The sequence below is a fragment of the Lissotriton helveticus genome, chromosome 3_1 (genome assembly GCF_964261635.1).
Source record: "Lissotriton helveticus chromosome 3_1, aLisHel1.1, whole genome shotgun sequence".
Taxonomy (NCBI): Eukaryota; Metazoa; Chordata; class Amphibia; order Caudata; family Salamandridae; genus Lissotriton; species Lissotriton helveticus.
The window spans coordinates 982416871-982432040 of NC_136061.1; the positions used below are offsets into that span (position 1 = coordinate 982416871).

Sequence of the window (15170 nt, forward strand, 5' to 3'; positions counted from 1 at the left end):
GGTAGATGAACATGCAAAAGAAAACAGGATTTATAGCAGAGAAGGAGATGGGAAAGCATGCAACACAAAATATGGTTATTACAGAGACTGAAGCCATAAAAGAAAAACTTATTAAAAATGTAATTAAGCACAAGGTACACAAATAGAGTTATTGCTGGAAAATGAGGCAACATGCTAAAGATAATGGAAGATGGAGAAGCATAGGACACAATCAGGATTAATACAGAGAGATGGAAAAACTTCATAACAGCTTTAGCACAGTGGGGTGGGATAGGGTGGATGAAACACAACTGTGAGATTACTTAACAGGATTATCACTAGGAGATAGTAGAGTAAGGCACAAAACAGTTATCTCTAAAGACATTTATACACAAGTGTGGACATAAACACCCACCGACTACTACAGAGATAGGTGGCAGTAATGAAAGATATATTATTCAAGACCCATGACCCCCGCAAGCACAAAGGTAGTAAAAAAGAGAGGAACATTTGCTAGAAAGATACATAATTTACTATACAGGACAAAGGTATCAGTGATAATTGAAGAATTAGGACTCAAATTCTGGGCTAGTCACTTTTAGAACTTACTGTTAAGACATCATAGAAGTCTTCATTCTGGTCCAGGCATTGCTGATGAATATATTCTACACCAAGAAAAATATCCCCCAGGTTGTACTCGTCCCTGAAGGCAGGCTGGGGCAACTCACCAGCTTTCAAATTCTGCAATCATAGAAATGGGCTGTTAAAATATTGTCAACTAAGCTGATAGGAAAGGAGCCAGTTCAGCACTTTCTTGAAGCCAGCTCAGCCAATGGAGCACGGCAAGTGTAGCAAATCAGAAAGGAGTCGTCTCAACACACTGGACCGAGGCCAACTCAGCCCACTGGAGCAGAGCCAGCTTGAAGGAGCAGAACAATCACACAGTAATTTCTCATTACAAAGTACCACTATCCTTGTTTTCCGCTCAAGGTGATGGGCCTTTTCCACCGTGTGATGACCAAAGAGGAGACTTACATAAACAAATCAAATGCAAATAAATATTTAAGACAATAATGAGAGTTGTGAGTAGTTTTAAGGGGATTTATTTTCCAATCAAAATTTAAGTTTCTATGAGCCTTCATTCACTAGTCGGATATCAATCAGGTTACAGAATTGAAAATAGGAAAAAAAGACTCAATACAGGGCATATTATAGATTGCATACAAAACACTCCATAAAGGAAAAAGTCCCTATTCTATAAATAAATATGGCATAAATGTCAGTCAAAACTCAAAAAGTGCAAGAAATATAATGCAAGAGTGAGCTTAGCGTGAAGCTAAATCAATAATTAATAATTGCAAAATCTCCCATAAAGAGAAACAAGCATAGGACAAATAAGGCTTAACAAAGCCAGTTAGTCAAAGCATAAAGCTTGGGGTTTTTAGCAAAAAGTCCACATCTAAATCTGCCCTCCCTCTCATTTCTCCTTCTGAGCCTGTCTGCTGTCTCCCCGGAGGCTCCCAAAGCCCCTCCTTTCTCTCACTGCAGAACTGAAAAAAAGCTGTGCCATTCTGCAATCATCCTGCTAAAAAAGATTAAGCAAAAGCCCACACCCCTAAGCTAGGAACGAGTATATATTTCAGCAAAACATGTGACTTTTGGTCTTCGCACTTTGTCCAACTGAAGTGCAGAAAAACATTGACACATCATCAATCAGGCGAGTTCTGTGACACATTTGAATTTTGCTCTAGATGATTTAATTTCCTAGCTTCCTGCTAAAGACAATTTCAACTAAGCAGAAAACTTTTACTCCAACAAGAAAGTATTATTTAGGCGGAAACTGTGAATACATTTTATAATAATACAGAAGAAAATGTGTGCTTCGCAATTTCACTCTACGTTATGAAATGAATGAGGCTTTGTTTACACAGCTGAATACTGATAAAAGCAAACTACAAGCCGTAAATTATAAGACACTTCTTTCTTTCATGGAGGATCATGACAATGCAGACATTCAATTCTTACCTGAAGGACGATAGTGAGGCTTCCTAAAACAAACTAAATCACGAGCTGTGTGTTTTATCTTTCTCTATACTTTAAAATGCGTGTTAATTCAGCACAAATGTCAATGCTACTTTGAAAGTTCAAATCACATTTACCAAATTAAATGTACATTCTCTAGTGAGGTCAAATCTAAACTAAACACATTTAAATCAACCATGAATTATTTGTGCATGGTTTTACATGATTCATTAGACTGAAAACATCTGAGCAGTTTTCACTTCTTAAGCACTAAATGTCTGCGTGTCACTTTTTAAATGCAGTTTCATGTCTGAAGCTCAAAGCAGCTTTTGTCTCAAATAATGCTTAAATCTACAGGTGATATTTACGCGCTCACACCTCATGGAGCAGAGCAAGCGTAGCGAATCAAAAGGAGTCGTCTCAACACACTGGACCGGGGCCAACTCAGGCCACTGGAGCAGAGCCAGCTCACCCATCCGATCACAAGCATTTACAATGCAATATGTCTCGGGTTAATTAAGTTTGAGCTATTGGCACTGCTAAATATTGCAACACCAACAGCAACAAAAGTCTATAAATTGCGACCAGGGGAAGCCCGCGTAAATGGAATAAAATCCTGGCACCTTGAAATACTTTCAGGGGAGATATATGCGAATTGCTGCCAGAGGACGACATGGATAGTTCAGATGACGAAGATGGAGAGATCTAGCAATGCAATGCATAGATGGACCTGAACAGTCAGTTGAGAAGTGTAATATATGACTAATGTCTTGAGAATTGTTCGACTGCCTAAGTTTTGCGGATTGAAAGTGATATTAATATATGATTATTCTCATAACTGCCACTGTTTTATTCAATAAAAACATTTTTAAAAAAAAGTCTATAAATTGTAGGCCAAAAAAAAGCGTCATTTTTGTAGCAATGGTGGCATGCTGCGCTTTAGATGAATATGTTTAAAAGTAAAGTGCGCCATACTGCGATTGCTACAATAGTTAATTGTGGATGCGTTAACAATTGATGTGTGCACTGATGGCTGGTGGTGTGTGTGCGCCTAGTGGAAGTGTGCACTGCCGGCTGGTGGTGTGTGTGCCTGGTGAAAGCGTGCACTGATGGCTGGTGGTGTGTGTGCCTGGTGAAAGCATGCACTGACGCCTAGTGGTGTGTGCCTGGTAAAAGCGTGCAATGATGGCTGGTGGTGTTTGTGCCCGGTGAAACTGTACACTGACGACTGATGGTGTCTGTGCCTGGTGAAAGTATGTCCTGACGGTGTGGTTGTGTGTGTGGTTGTATGTGTAGTTGTGTGTGGTTATGTGTGTGTGTGTGGTTGTGTGTGTGTGTGTGTGGTTGTGTGTGTGTGGTTGTGTGGCTGTGTGTGTGTGTGGTTGTCTGTGTCTGTCTATCTGTGTGTGTGGTGGTCTGTCTGTGTGTGGCTATCTGTGTGTGTGGCTGTCTGTCTGTGTGTGGCTGTCTGTGTGTGGCTGGCTGTCTGTGTGTGGCTATCTGTCTATGTGTGGCAGTCTGTCTGTGTGTGGCTGTCTGCCTGTCTGTGTGTGGCTGTCTGTCTGTCTGTGTGTGGCTGTCTGTCTGTCTGTGTGTGGCTGTCTGTGCGTGGCTGTCTGTGCGTGGCTGTCTGTGTGTGGCTGTCTGTCTGTGTGTGGCTGTCTGTCTGTGTGTGGCTGTCTGTCTGTGTGTGGCTGTCTGTCTGTGTGTGGCTGTCTGTCTGTGTGTGGCTGTCTGTCTGTGTGTGGCTGTCTGTCTGTGTGTGGCTGTCTGTGTGTGGCTGTCTGTGTGTGGCTGTCTGTGTGTGGCTGTCTGTGTGTGGCTGTCTGTGTGTTACCCAGAATACAGCCAATCAGAGTCTCCCAACTTACATAAAACCAATGATAGAAACCGGCCTAGATCCTAAGGGGCCGAGCCAGAGCACCAGATGAAACCCACAGGCAGGCCAACCAGCAACACCGGAAAACTCCCACTAAGTAAACCAAGTCATTCAAATCCCAGACAAGAGTGCTAAGCAACCCGCTCTTGTTAAAATAAGCCACAAGAACCAAAGATATATCCTAATTCTTCCCCCAAGCTAGCGGCAAACCCAGAATGCAATTTACTGTAAGTCCCGACAGAGCACAACTGCCTCCCGTGGACCGGCCCCTAGAGACCAGTCGCATTTACGGAGGCCTACACATACAAAACCGGTGTTGGCTCCTCCAAGGAGCCAGAATCAAGCCAACCGCCGCTGAGGCTCCATGTTTCCAACAGAGCCAATGCAAACTCGCTTCTGCCGGGGCTTGTGCCCTCAAAAGCCAAAGCCTATGCCGAGCGTTCTCCCTCACCACCCAGAGGAGGGCCGTTTTACCACGCCCCAGGCGTGCCGAGAAAGCGCTGCAACAGCAGCACTCGGCAACTAGTACAGCGCCAACTATTTAACAGAAATTACATGTATTGGGGGGACGTTAACACCACAAACAATCCACCCACCCTTCGCCCCCACCCCCCGAAGCTATGCCCTTGGCTGAACTAAGTAATGCCAACATCTGTGCTCCAGGTGGGGTTGTGTACATAGAACATTGTACCTTATCGTGTAGAACATTAACCGCCTGATTGCATTGTAACTCCCTGCATTTCGACGGCGGATTCTGATTTCTGCAACCCCTGAGTCACCGCCGCTCTCTAAGGTCAAGGTGGTGCCCTTGAAGGACCTCTGAACGTCTCCCCATATGCGCTTCTATTGTTATCCAGGCGACACTAAGAACTTTCCAGGCAGCAGAAACTAAAATAATAAAAGTCAAAACGAAACCTAAGAGCCGCGCGCGTGAGCTTCTACCGTAGACAGCTCACGCGCGCGGCTCCTAGGTTTCGGTTTCCAAGGCGCATGGCAAGTCGGATTCCGACACGCGCGACCCAATCCCAAGGCGCGCGTCAGAATCCGACTCTGCCATGCTTCTTAATGGTGCGCGCAGCCACCTCTTGTCTCCACTCGTTAGGTCTCGGCCAGAAGCTGAAATGATCACTATAGTTCTCTGGCGAGAACGCGCTTCGTGCGCTTCTAGCCGAGACCTAAAAACCAGCTAGGCCTATAGGACAGTCTCCTAATTGGTGGATATTTTAAAATATGCAACTATGGTTAAACTTGGAATGGATTTTTACAGTGGCACGTCTCACGTGAGTGGATTTAATGCATGCAGGATTCCAACCTCGTATTTTTTCACTTTCTTGATATTCTGTCTTTAATTGATTAATTAATTTTAATCTGCACATTAATGTCAGGTGTGCAGCTACCACATCTGCCTAACAAATCCATAGCATCCACTTTCCAAGTAAAATTGTTGGCAGTTAGGGAGGCCTTAATTTCGGTCAGAGGGTACAGGATGCTGGCCCATGATGTATTAACTGATAACCCCTTAAACATAAAACAGATTTAATCTTATGTTCTAAGCAATAGCACTCTGGTATCCATTCTGGAGATACAGAATGGAAATAAGCCTGGTTGTCCCACTTTCCCTTTGCAATAAACTATTCTGTAAGAGAGCCATCTTTTTATATTTTTTTCCTGGTCTTGTGCACCACACTTAGCCTTTTTCCATAAGGATAACTTGAAGTCATTATGGCTTTGACCTTAGTCCCACGAGAAGTAACATGAAACAACAGTTTTATGATACAGGAGGCTAGGATCTAGCTGTAGGTCCCTCAGCATGACCCACTACTAACGCCTCTCTACTGAATCAAAGGTCTGTGTCGTGTCAGATCAAAGAAGTCATTATAGATGTTCACCCTTTACCGTGGTATATTTATAGATCACTGATCAACAATCAAAAACTAGGCTTTAAAGCCGGTCTGATTATCACAAACCCCCAGCCATCCAGCTAATGCTCAATCCATTTGAAATCTTTTTTTTTCAATACATCTAAAAGACAGATTGATATGTTACAGTGGAGATTCCTTTGTCCCTCTACTTCAGAGCAGTGATAACTCTGATACAGACGTTTACCATCTCATAAAAGTTCAGATTGATGAAGAGCCCTAGGATGCGCAAACTTCATGAGACTATTACCATTTGGAGGATACTAAAGACAGCAAGGCAAGAGACAGAAAGACAAAGAGAGAGAGAGAAACAAAGAGTATGAGAGATCAAGAAAGAGCGTGTAAGCAAGATGGAGAGACAAAGGTATAGAGGTGTTGCCCTTGGGTATTTAACTGTCGACAGGGAAAATGGGCACTAACGACATACATACCCTTCACTTAGGTACACGAACAGGAGCAGAAACTCAACCTAAAAAACACACAAGCAGGGGGAGCAATTATTGGGCTTCTATGCAATTATGACAAGAGTACCACAGCAAACTACTTGTAAGGCTAATGTAAAGTTCTGCCGAGACTATTTTCCGTGTGCAATCATACTGTGCTCTATCATGTGTGGGCTGTTGTTTCCACACCCAGATTTCCCGGGTGTGGGAAAAATTGACCTCTATTTACTGTACATAAAGTATGTCCTGTAATATCACCCTGGTAATGGCTACAATGCAGTCTGCCCATTCCCTGGTCCCCACCCGACCCCATACTAAAGTGTTGGGGAAGCCTGATATTTTCCCTGTGCCAAGCAACATTCTCTACTTTGCTTGAATTATCCTCCTTTCCCGCTCCCAGTTGTGAAGCATTCCCCTCACACACATTTACGCAGAGCAGGTCTATGACCTTGGGTCAAAAGTTAGGACACATGATTATGTTAATGGCTTTTTCTTTGTAAATTGTCCAGTTAGTCCAAATTAAATTAGTTTTATAAGGTAGAAAAGCCCCCTCATTGTTCCTTGGCTTGGTCGAACTCAGAAAAAAATGTATTCCCTCAAACGAAATGAACACAGGTCCTCCTGTGTATCACACCAATCTATCTCCCTTTGACCTTACATTTTCGTGTATGTTACGTCTGATTACTATCCATGCAGGACTCTGGCTGCAGGAACCGGATTTGCATAGTAATTCCCCATTTTTGTGGAGTTAAACTTGTAACACGGGTGAATATTTGTGGTTAGAAACAGCAATTACGGCCCCTGGAAGCTCTGCACATATTTACTCCTAACATGTGATTGGGCCTTGGTGATAATATACAAATAGAACTTACCCTCATATCAGGGCAATAAGAGGAAGAGAGGTGAGATAGTCATGGTGGTTAAGAGGCAAATATGTGGTAAATGAAAAACAATTTTGTTAAATGCTACAAAGAGCAAGAGGGACAAGAGACGTCTCTAGCCTCATTGAGAGAATGGCAGACTGGGATGGAGTATTTAATGCAGCTGGTAAATCTAGATCCAGTAGCGTGGCATTTGTCGGTGTAGTAAAAAACTTCTATTCTGAGTTTCCGTCTCTGAATGAGGCTTATTCTTCTTATTCATTACAGACTAATGGTGTAACCTAATCAACGTCCAAGGACGGGTTAGGAGCATGTTTCTGTGACTGAACCGCAGTTAAAAGATGTACTTGGGTGATTGCTTCACATTCAGAAGGATGTTTGACACCTTCCTCCCGACTTGAACGTCTTCCTACATAACGGATGTAATCGTGTTGGACTTTATTGGGGTTCTGGATACCCATACGGGCACTTCATTGATTTGGATGCTCCTTTGAGTGTTACACTCCGCCTTCCCATGCAGACTACCCAGCGATGGGAGCTGTGACCTGGTCGTCAGACATTGGTTGCCTCTCACACTTCCCCCTGTCCTGAAGAAGACCCGCTAGCGTAGGTTTTGCGTTACCCTAGATGCTATATGCCGGGTCGAAACATCCACACATACCACCAATCCTGGACCTGTACTACATTTTATCACCCCAGCTGTGCTTACTATAAATATATTAAAGAATGACGACCTAGAATTGAATTGGAGACAGGCCAAACCACACTGGTTTAAGTTAATAGCCAGTGTTGATTGTGAATTGTTGAAACTACCTTCTTTAAATTGCCTTTACTTTGAAGTCTTTCTTCCTCATTTACTCCACACACAAGTGCTTTTTCTGTGTACCCTCTTCCCACGAGCAACCTCCCTTTTTGATATACTGTTAAATATGGTAATGTCCTTTCCTTTTGTGTGAATATGAGAATATATAAAACAAAGTTTTCCACTGAAAATATAGTGGTTGTTTCTTCAATTTCCCTAGTGCGTACTTTCTTTTAATTTTTCTTGTGTATTAATTACTTTGTGCTGAACATTTAAGCACAAAGCATATCTAATTAGATAAGTTACTTTTTTCCTTGGCTTGTCCGAGAAAAACATTTGGGACGATTTGTTATTCTGATTATCCTTCGTATTCAGCAGTTCTCATACCAAAATCTGCATGTTTCAGTTTTCACTGGTTTCCACTCAATACAAATTAATTTTACAAGTTTTTACCACACAAAACTGGTCAAGGGGAAACAAAAATGAATGTTAAATATTGCACAACTCCGAATATCGATACCTGAACGTAGAATTGGACATAATGGTTATTGCTTAAAATGGTGAAAGAACAACAGTACAGCAAAAGGAATCACCCGGAATACCTCGATCAAACCAGGGCAGGTTAAGCCTTTGTATCAAGAATGGGTAATATGTACAAAAGCAGTCGCTATCGACTTCAAAAATGCTTTTCTATTTGTACAGAGCACTAATTATGTTTCAGTAACATGTCACAGAGTCACAATTTGTGTTTGGCGATTCGGTATTTGGAAGGGGTGTGTTTAGGGCATCCCTTCCTAATGCTGTATCGCAATGGTATGTATGAATGTTTTGAGACAAAATCACGGTAACAAAACATTCACCTTTTACCAACAACTCAAGGGTGGTGGTAATCATTCACAAATGGGAAGGGGTAAACAGGGGAACCTTCCCCTTTGTGAATGTTGAAACAAATATATATTAAGAATAGGCTGTGGTCCAAGGGACTAATGCCTCCTCTTAAAAAATGAAACTTCAAAGTTTCATTTTTTCTTGTTAAACTCATTTAAAAAGTATGGTTTATTAAAAAAGCAATCAGACATGGGGGTCTGCTGACCCCAGCAGACCCCAATGTCTGAGGCTATCATTCCAAATGGGTTGCAAATTGCGACCTACCTCATTAATATTCATGAGCTAGGTCCACTTCGACCAAATTAGGAATTGCTCATTGAAGCTCAATGAGTTTCATACATTAGGAAACTGCAATCCCTAAAATTTGTACAAATGGCTTATTGTTTCATTAAGGTGACCGTTCTGTAAACAATAAGCATAGTTTTAGGTTGCGATAAATGTACCATAGAGGCAATAATTGAGACAAATATTCTTCATGAAGGTCATCACAAAATTCCAATGCTTTTGTGAGATATATTCTATCTCAACAGTATTACACAATATTTCGCACAATGCTAAGTGCAAAGGGTGATCAAAAGGCACAAGTTAAGGAAGACATTCTTTTCAGTTGTTTATCAGTAACCAATGCCAGAATTGCAAATTATGCAGGTTTTGAGAGGAAATATCCCTTATGAAGTCCAAATAGAGTATCAGTTTTGTGATCTTACTCACCAGATTTATTGGTGGCGCTTTGAATACTTCATAGCTCCAGGGTCAGCCTCACAGCATAAACTCTACATGTTCTATTCATGAAAATTTTATGTTTTGGTGTGGTAGCTACGATACACCACAAACTTTTTTGAATTAGCTTAAAGATGCAATCACAAAGGCCTTGCTTATATCGCTAACTCATCGAGCACAACACTCTCAATACAAGATTAACCACCCACAAGGCTTCAAGGATGGCTTGGCTTTCGGACAATTTCTCCATAGTATGCAAAATTGTAAATGGGAAAAAACTATTTCCATGAGGTAAAAACCTAATGTGACAAACGTACGGATAGAGGCTCCCCAACCAGTCTTGTCAAAAGTGCATTGGAAAGGGTATGGTTCTGAAAACAATGCCCCCAAAAGGACACAGAAAGTACCACTTTTTGCCGCATCTTTTCATTCTTTTAATGTTTTAGTCAGGATCATCAAAAAACAAAGACATTTTGTAATTCAGGTTAACTGGTGTACGGGTGTATTACAATAAAAGCACCACTAGTTTCAAACTACATTACGGCAGGTCACAAATAGTCAGACAGCACATGGCAAGGTATTGAGTCGATCATTAACCAGCTTGCAGTGGTTAATGTCCATCTCTCATCCTTTCTAAAATCTAATGGCCAGCTACACAACTTTTCGTCTGGCTTCTGGAAAGGTAGAATTACTGAAACTGCCTTGTTGGAAGTGACTGAATATATTGAAGAACACCTGGACTGTGGTCGGTCTGCGATGGTGGTTATGTTGGTCCTATCTGCAGCATTCGATACAGTCTCACATGCCACCCTTCTGAATAGACTTAGTGCGGCAGGCATACAATGCACATCATTTTTTCCCGCTACAGTCGTTTCTGGACGATAGATCCTAGTGGCTCTTTCTTCATCCTTTCTCATCCCACCCTAAGTCTCTTGTATTTGGGGTCACTCAGGGCTCAGCTCTGAGTCCTACTTTGTTCAATCTTTACTTAGCACCGCTGGGCAAGCTCATTGAGAACTGTGAAGGGTGTGAAGGTGGTGTTTTATGCAGACAACACCCAACTACTATTGTCATTCCAGCAACACTCGGACTCCACCTTCAATAAGCTCAAGCACTATTTAAAGGAAGTCGTTGGTTTGATGGATGCCAATTTTCTCAAATTGAACTTTGACAAAACTGAAGTTCTTTGCTTTGGTTTTTGTGGCCCACCCCCTCCTAGTCTTTGGTGGCCTGAGGAAATTAATCCACCCCCAAGTCCTGCTTCCACAGCTAGAAAAATTGGAATTGTATTTGATTCAAGTCTCTCTTTCTTCATCAATCTGCTTCGCCAAACGCACATCGCAAAAGACATTTCTGCATTTGATCCCGGACGATACATGTAAGACAGTGGTCCACTTGCAGGTAACTTCGCACTTAGACTATGCAAACAGTCTGTATCTGGGCTTTACTGCCATTCTAATTCATAGTCTTCAAATGGTCTAAAATGCAGCGGCTAGACTGATCCAAAGAGTTCCTTATTAGCAGTCTATATCCCCTCATCTTAAACAACTTCATTAGCAGTCTGTCAAAAAGCAAATTTAATTCAAAGCCCTTACTCTTGTGTACAGTGCCTTTGTGGGGAAGGGTCCCGCATACTTTAGAAACAGTCTTTGCCCATATAAGCAGTGTTGAGCACTTAGGTTGAAGAATCTTCTATTCTTACAAGTCCCAACTTTCTATAGGGCCAGACAGGGAAGAAGATCCTTTTCGGTTCCGAAATCTAAACTATGGAATGCGCTCCCAGTTAGGCCCTGCAGAGCCACCTCAGTTCAACATTCAAGAAGGATCTGAAAACCTCTCTTTTTGAAAAAGATTAGCCTTATCGCACTTACTACTTTTCAGTGTTCAATCTCCATTTTTTGCACCGGGACGCTTCTGGTTAAAGCGGCTGTGTGCTATATAAATGTTCATTGATCGATAAATTGAGTGGTGACATTACACAAAGAGTGAAGAAATGAAGAATCTAATTGGATGTCATGTTGGAACTCAAAATCAATGATTTCAATACCACTGAGGAATGGAACAATATAATTACAACTTAGGTTTAGAATTATGGACTCTCTATGCTCTCCCATGAAAATTTGCATATCGCATATCCAAAACTGTGTGCCATGAACTGGCCGATGATACAACATTGTGGAAGAAAATGTCTAGACTATAAGGCTCGTTGGGCGAGTACTTTTATATCAACTGCTGGTTTAGTGACTTATGTTAGTGGTTTTTTAATATCCATGACCTTTGAAGACTATGGCCATCATTAAGAGTTGGCTGGACTTAGCTGGGAAAATATTGGAGGGCAGTCATTACATTTATGGTCGGTATCTCCGCTGCAAAGTCTTGCCATTACGAGTTTAACCCCGAAATAGGGAATTACTGTTCACACTCTAATTTACTCTGTGTTTTACCCCTTCCAGGGGAAGAAAGGAGCACATTTTATGATGAGCAGATAGAAAGTGCATGATGGACTGCCAGACTGTGGGTGAAGGGTGATGAAGCAATATTGCTACAGAATGTTTCATACCCAGGAATTACAGACCCTGACACACTTCTAATTTCTACTTGCTTTATTTCACTCTGGATGAAAAACCAACCTGAATAAAGGCCTTTGGATTTTTGTATTTAAATTTTGTTTGGATTTGCCTTCATAATTTCTACCTACCAATTTTTACATTTCACATAGGTTTTCATCTTGAATAGTTCCCTTATTCTTGAGCGCGTATTGTGCTTCTGCCATATTTGTTTCACCTTGCGGTGGCGTGCAACTACATGTCATGTTTTCCCTAGAAGATACTGACATTCTGTGAGCTTCCTCCTGGATACAGCTTATCTACTAGGAAACAGTGGCAGCATTCACTGAATGCTTGCAGTTACTGTTTCAAATTAAACTTCATTATTTATTTAGTACATCATCATCTTCTCCAGTGGTCTACGTGTCACTCATTACCAGATCCTAACAAACTCAGGATACATATCACCATGTACGTAACTTTAAGATTTCTGTCCTGATGTTAAAAACATTCAAACCACAACATTTCCATAGGCCAGAGTATGGAGTAAAATCATCGAGTGTACACCAACATACCATTTCAAAGCATACATATCAAAACATCCCATGATATGCCATGTATTTTCCCCATACCTTTGCATGCTTTTTGGGGCATCCCCTAGCTGTGTACGCAGCTCTCTCCTGAGTGGCACACCAATCCATTGCTCGTTTCCATGGAACTATCAGAGGGGAGAGGGCAACCTCTACCATTTAGCAATATCTCTCTTTGCAAATGCCACATCAATCCCCAGCAGCGTCCTGTCCCCAATGGGGTCACACCACCTTCCAGGTCTCCCAACAGAACAAGCACAGGGGAGCAATGGATTGGCCTTCCAAGCACCCTGGACATGATGTCAAGTATCCTACCCCAGTATCCCGTGATCACTGGACATTCCCACAACATGTGATAGAAGGGAGCCGGTGCCACCGAACAGCGCCAGCCTGCTGCCGGCTCTAGTACATCCGCACGCCAAATCCGTTCTGGCATCTTATAGGTATGTGTAAGTAGTTGAGCAGAATGAGCTGAAGTCTCGAAGTAATGACCTGCGCCGTAAGTGCCATTCAGGCGTTACTCCAGTCAGAATAATTTAGGGTTCCCGCCCTTTGTTCACATCAGGCCTCAAGTAGCATAAATACATCTGGGGAACAAACTACAAGTGAGTCATAAATCTGTGAGATCCCCTTCGCCTCAATGGGTCCCATAAGGAACTGAGAGTCCAGAAAGCTGCATTCAGGAACATTTCCGAGGGAACTGCATGGCGCAATTGCAGGTTTCTAAAAAACTGCGACCTATGTAAGCGAAACTCTTCCTTCAACATCTGATAGGACTTGAGGTGTGTCGTCTGCCACACGTCACCCACCTTGGAGATTACAATCCTATTCCAGCAACTAAATCCCACTAGGGAAGAGGCCTAGTGCAAGCAACCACCCAGCCACCCATAGGGGTCTCGCAAGAGTAACCTGCTGATACCAACCAGTCCATCACAGTGCCATAGACAAGGTTCCAAGCACCATCCTTGTAGACCCGGAGCAGATGGGAGGGAATAGGAATGCCATGAAACAGCCCCTCAATCTTTTCTAGGCCCATACCAGCCAATAATAGCCGAAACGCCAGACCCACCCCAACCCCCCAACACTCAGCCTATCATGACCACCATGAACTGGGCCGCCCAGTAGTAGAGGCGCAAGTGGCGTGAGTCGCAAGTGGAGTGCATTTCCAATAAGCTATTCGGGGAGGCCGATTAAGCCATAAGGAGGCCCAGATTTTGTCCTGCACATGGCGCCACTACAGCTGTAGCAAAAGCAAGGGATAACTTTGTAATGTGTATAATAAGCGGGGGAGGGCAATCATCCTAAACAGTGCAGTGCGGCCCAGGATATTAAGAGGCAACTTAGCCCACTGGGTAAGGTTGGTCGTTAAGTGCGCCAATAAGGGTTGGATATTCAGGCTCCAGGTTAGACCCGGTTACAGAACTATGTACAGCCTCAAGTAGCTGAAACTCAATCTGCGCAAGGTGAGCTATGCTGACCATTCTGCTTAAAAAAACAATATACAATGGTTGATCCACTATTGGTTCCAATCGGAATTATAATGCCAAAGCATTTTGGGACAAAGTCCCTTCTTCAGGGGACACTCTAGACAGAGAAAACAATAGTAAAAGTAGAGTGTTACCACAGCATTACTTTTTTACTTTTAGCATATATTGTTAAAAAGATTTGTGCAAAATTCCTGACAAAACGGTCATCAAAACAACATGAAAAAAACTGACAGACAAAACACATTTGAGCTACAAGACATTCACAATAAGTGTATAATTTGATTCATGCCATAGGATAAATTCAGATGCTGTCAACACTGAGTCTAAGGTACTGGTGGCACTTGGCCTTTTTTTAGTATTCATTTTATGCATGTTTGGCGGCACACTATTCAGCATTGCACGCATCACATGTAAACTGTGAGTAGAAGCAGAACAGTAAATATTGGAGTGCACAATGCACACACATTAAATTACACATCCCTGTGTGCCATGCCTGCCAGCACTACATGTTGCATGGGTACGACACCCCTAAGCAGGCCTTATAGCCCTAAGGTAGGGTTCACTATACCCATGTTTGGGCATGTCTGTGGAAGTGTCCCGGTGATATCTAAGTTCACCCATAGATATTACCAGTGTAAAGGAAAGCCATATCAAGTACATGGGCTGGTCACTTGTCATTACAACTTCCTGAGCCACATGATGGCTTCACTGTACCCCAAGGTGTTTGGTACCAAACACCTCATCTTAATGAACCCAAAATAATGCCAGTGCTGGATTTATTGATAAATGCACCCAGAGGGCACCTTAGAAGTGCCCCCTAAAATCTACCGACTACTAGTGTGTTGAATGGCTGGTTCGACAAACCAAACACCATAGAAAGGCTTCTGACCTCTTGAGGTGACAGCCTTCATTCTCGGAGGTCAGAAACAAAGCCTGCTCTGGGCGGAGGTGTTCACACCTCCTCCAAGCAGGATGGGAATTTGAGAGCGGGAAGATTCAAAGGCCCTGCCATCT

The 15170-nt window shown here is 42.6% G+C and overlaps 1 protein-coding gene across 2 annotated transcripts in view; it reads right to left on the reverse strand.

Moving 5' to 3' along the window:
- The window catches only part of YBEY (ybeY metalloendoribonuclease), a 98836-nt gene that overhangs the window by 30282 nt on the left and 53384 nt on the right, over positions 1–15170 (reverse strand). For both annotated transcript variants that reach the window (XM_078681439.1, XM_078681437.1), the window contains exon 4: positions 589–720. In XM_078681439.1, coding sequence (XP_078537565.1) covers positions 589–720 — 132 coding nt within the window. The remainder of the gene's footprint in view (positions 1–588; positions 721–15170) is intronic.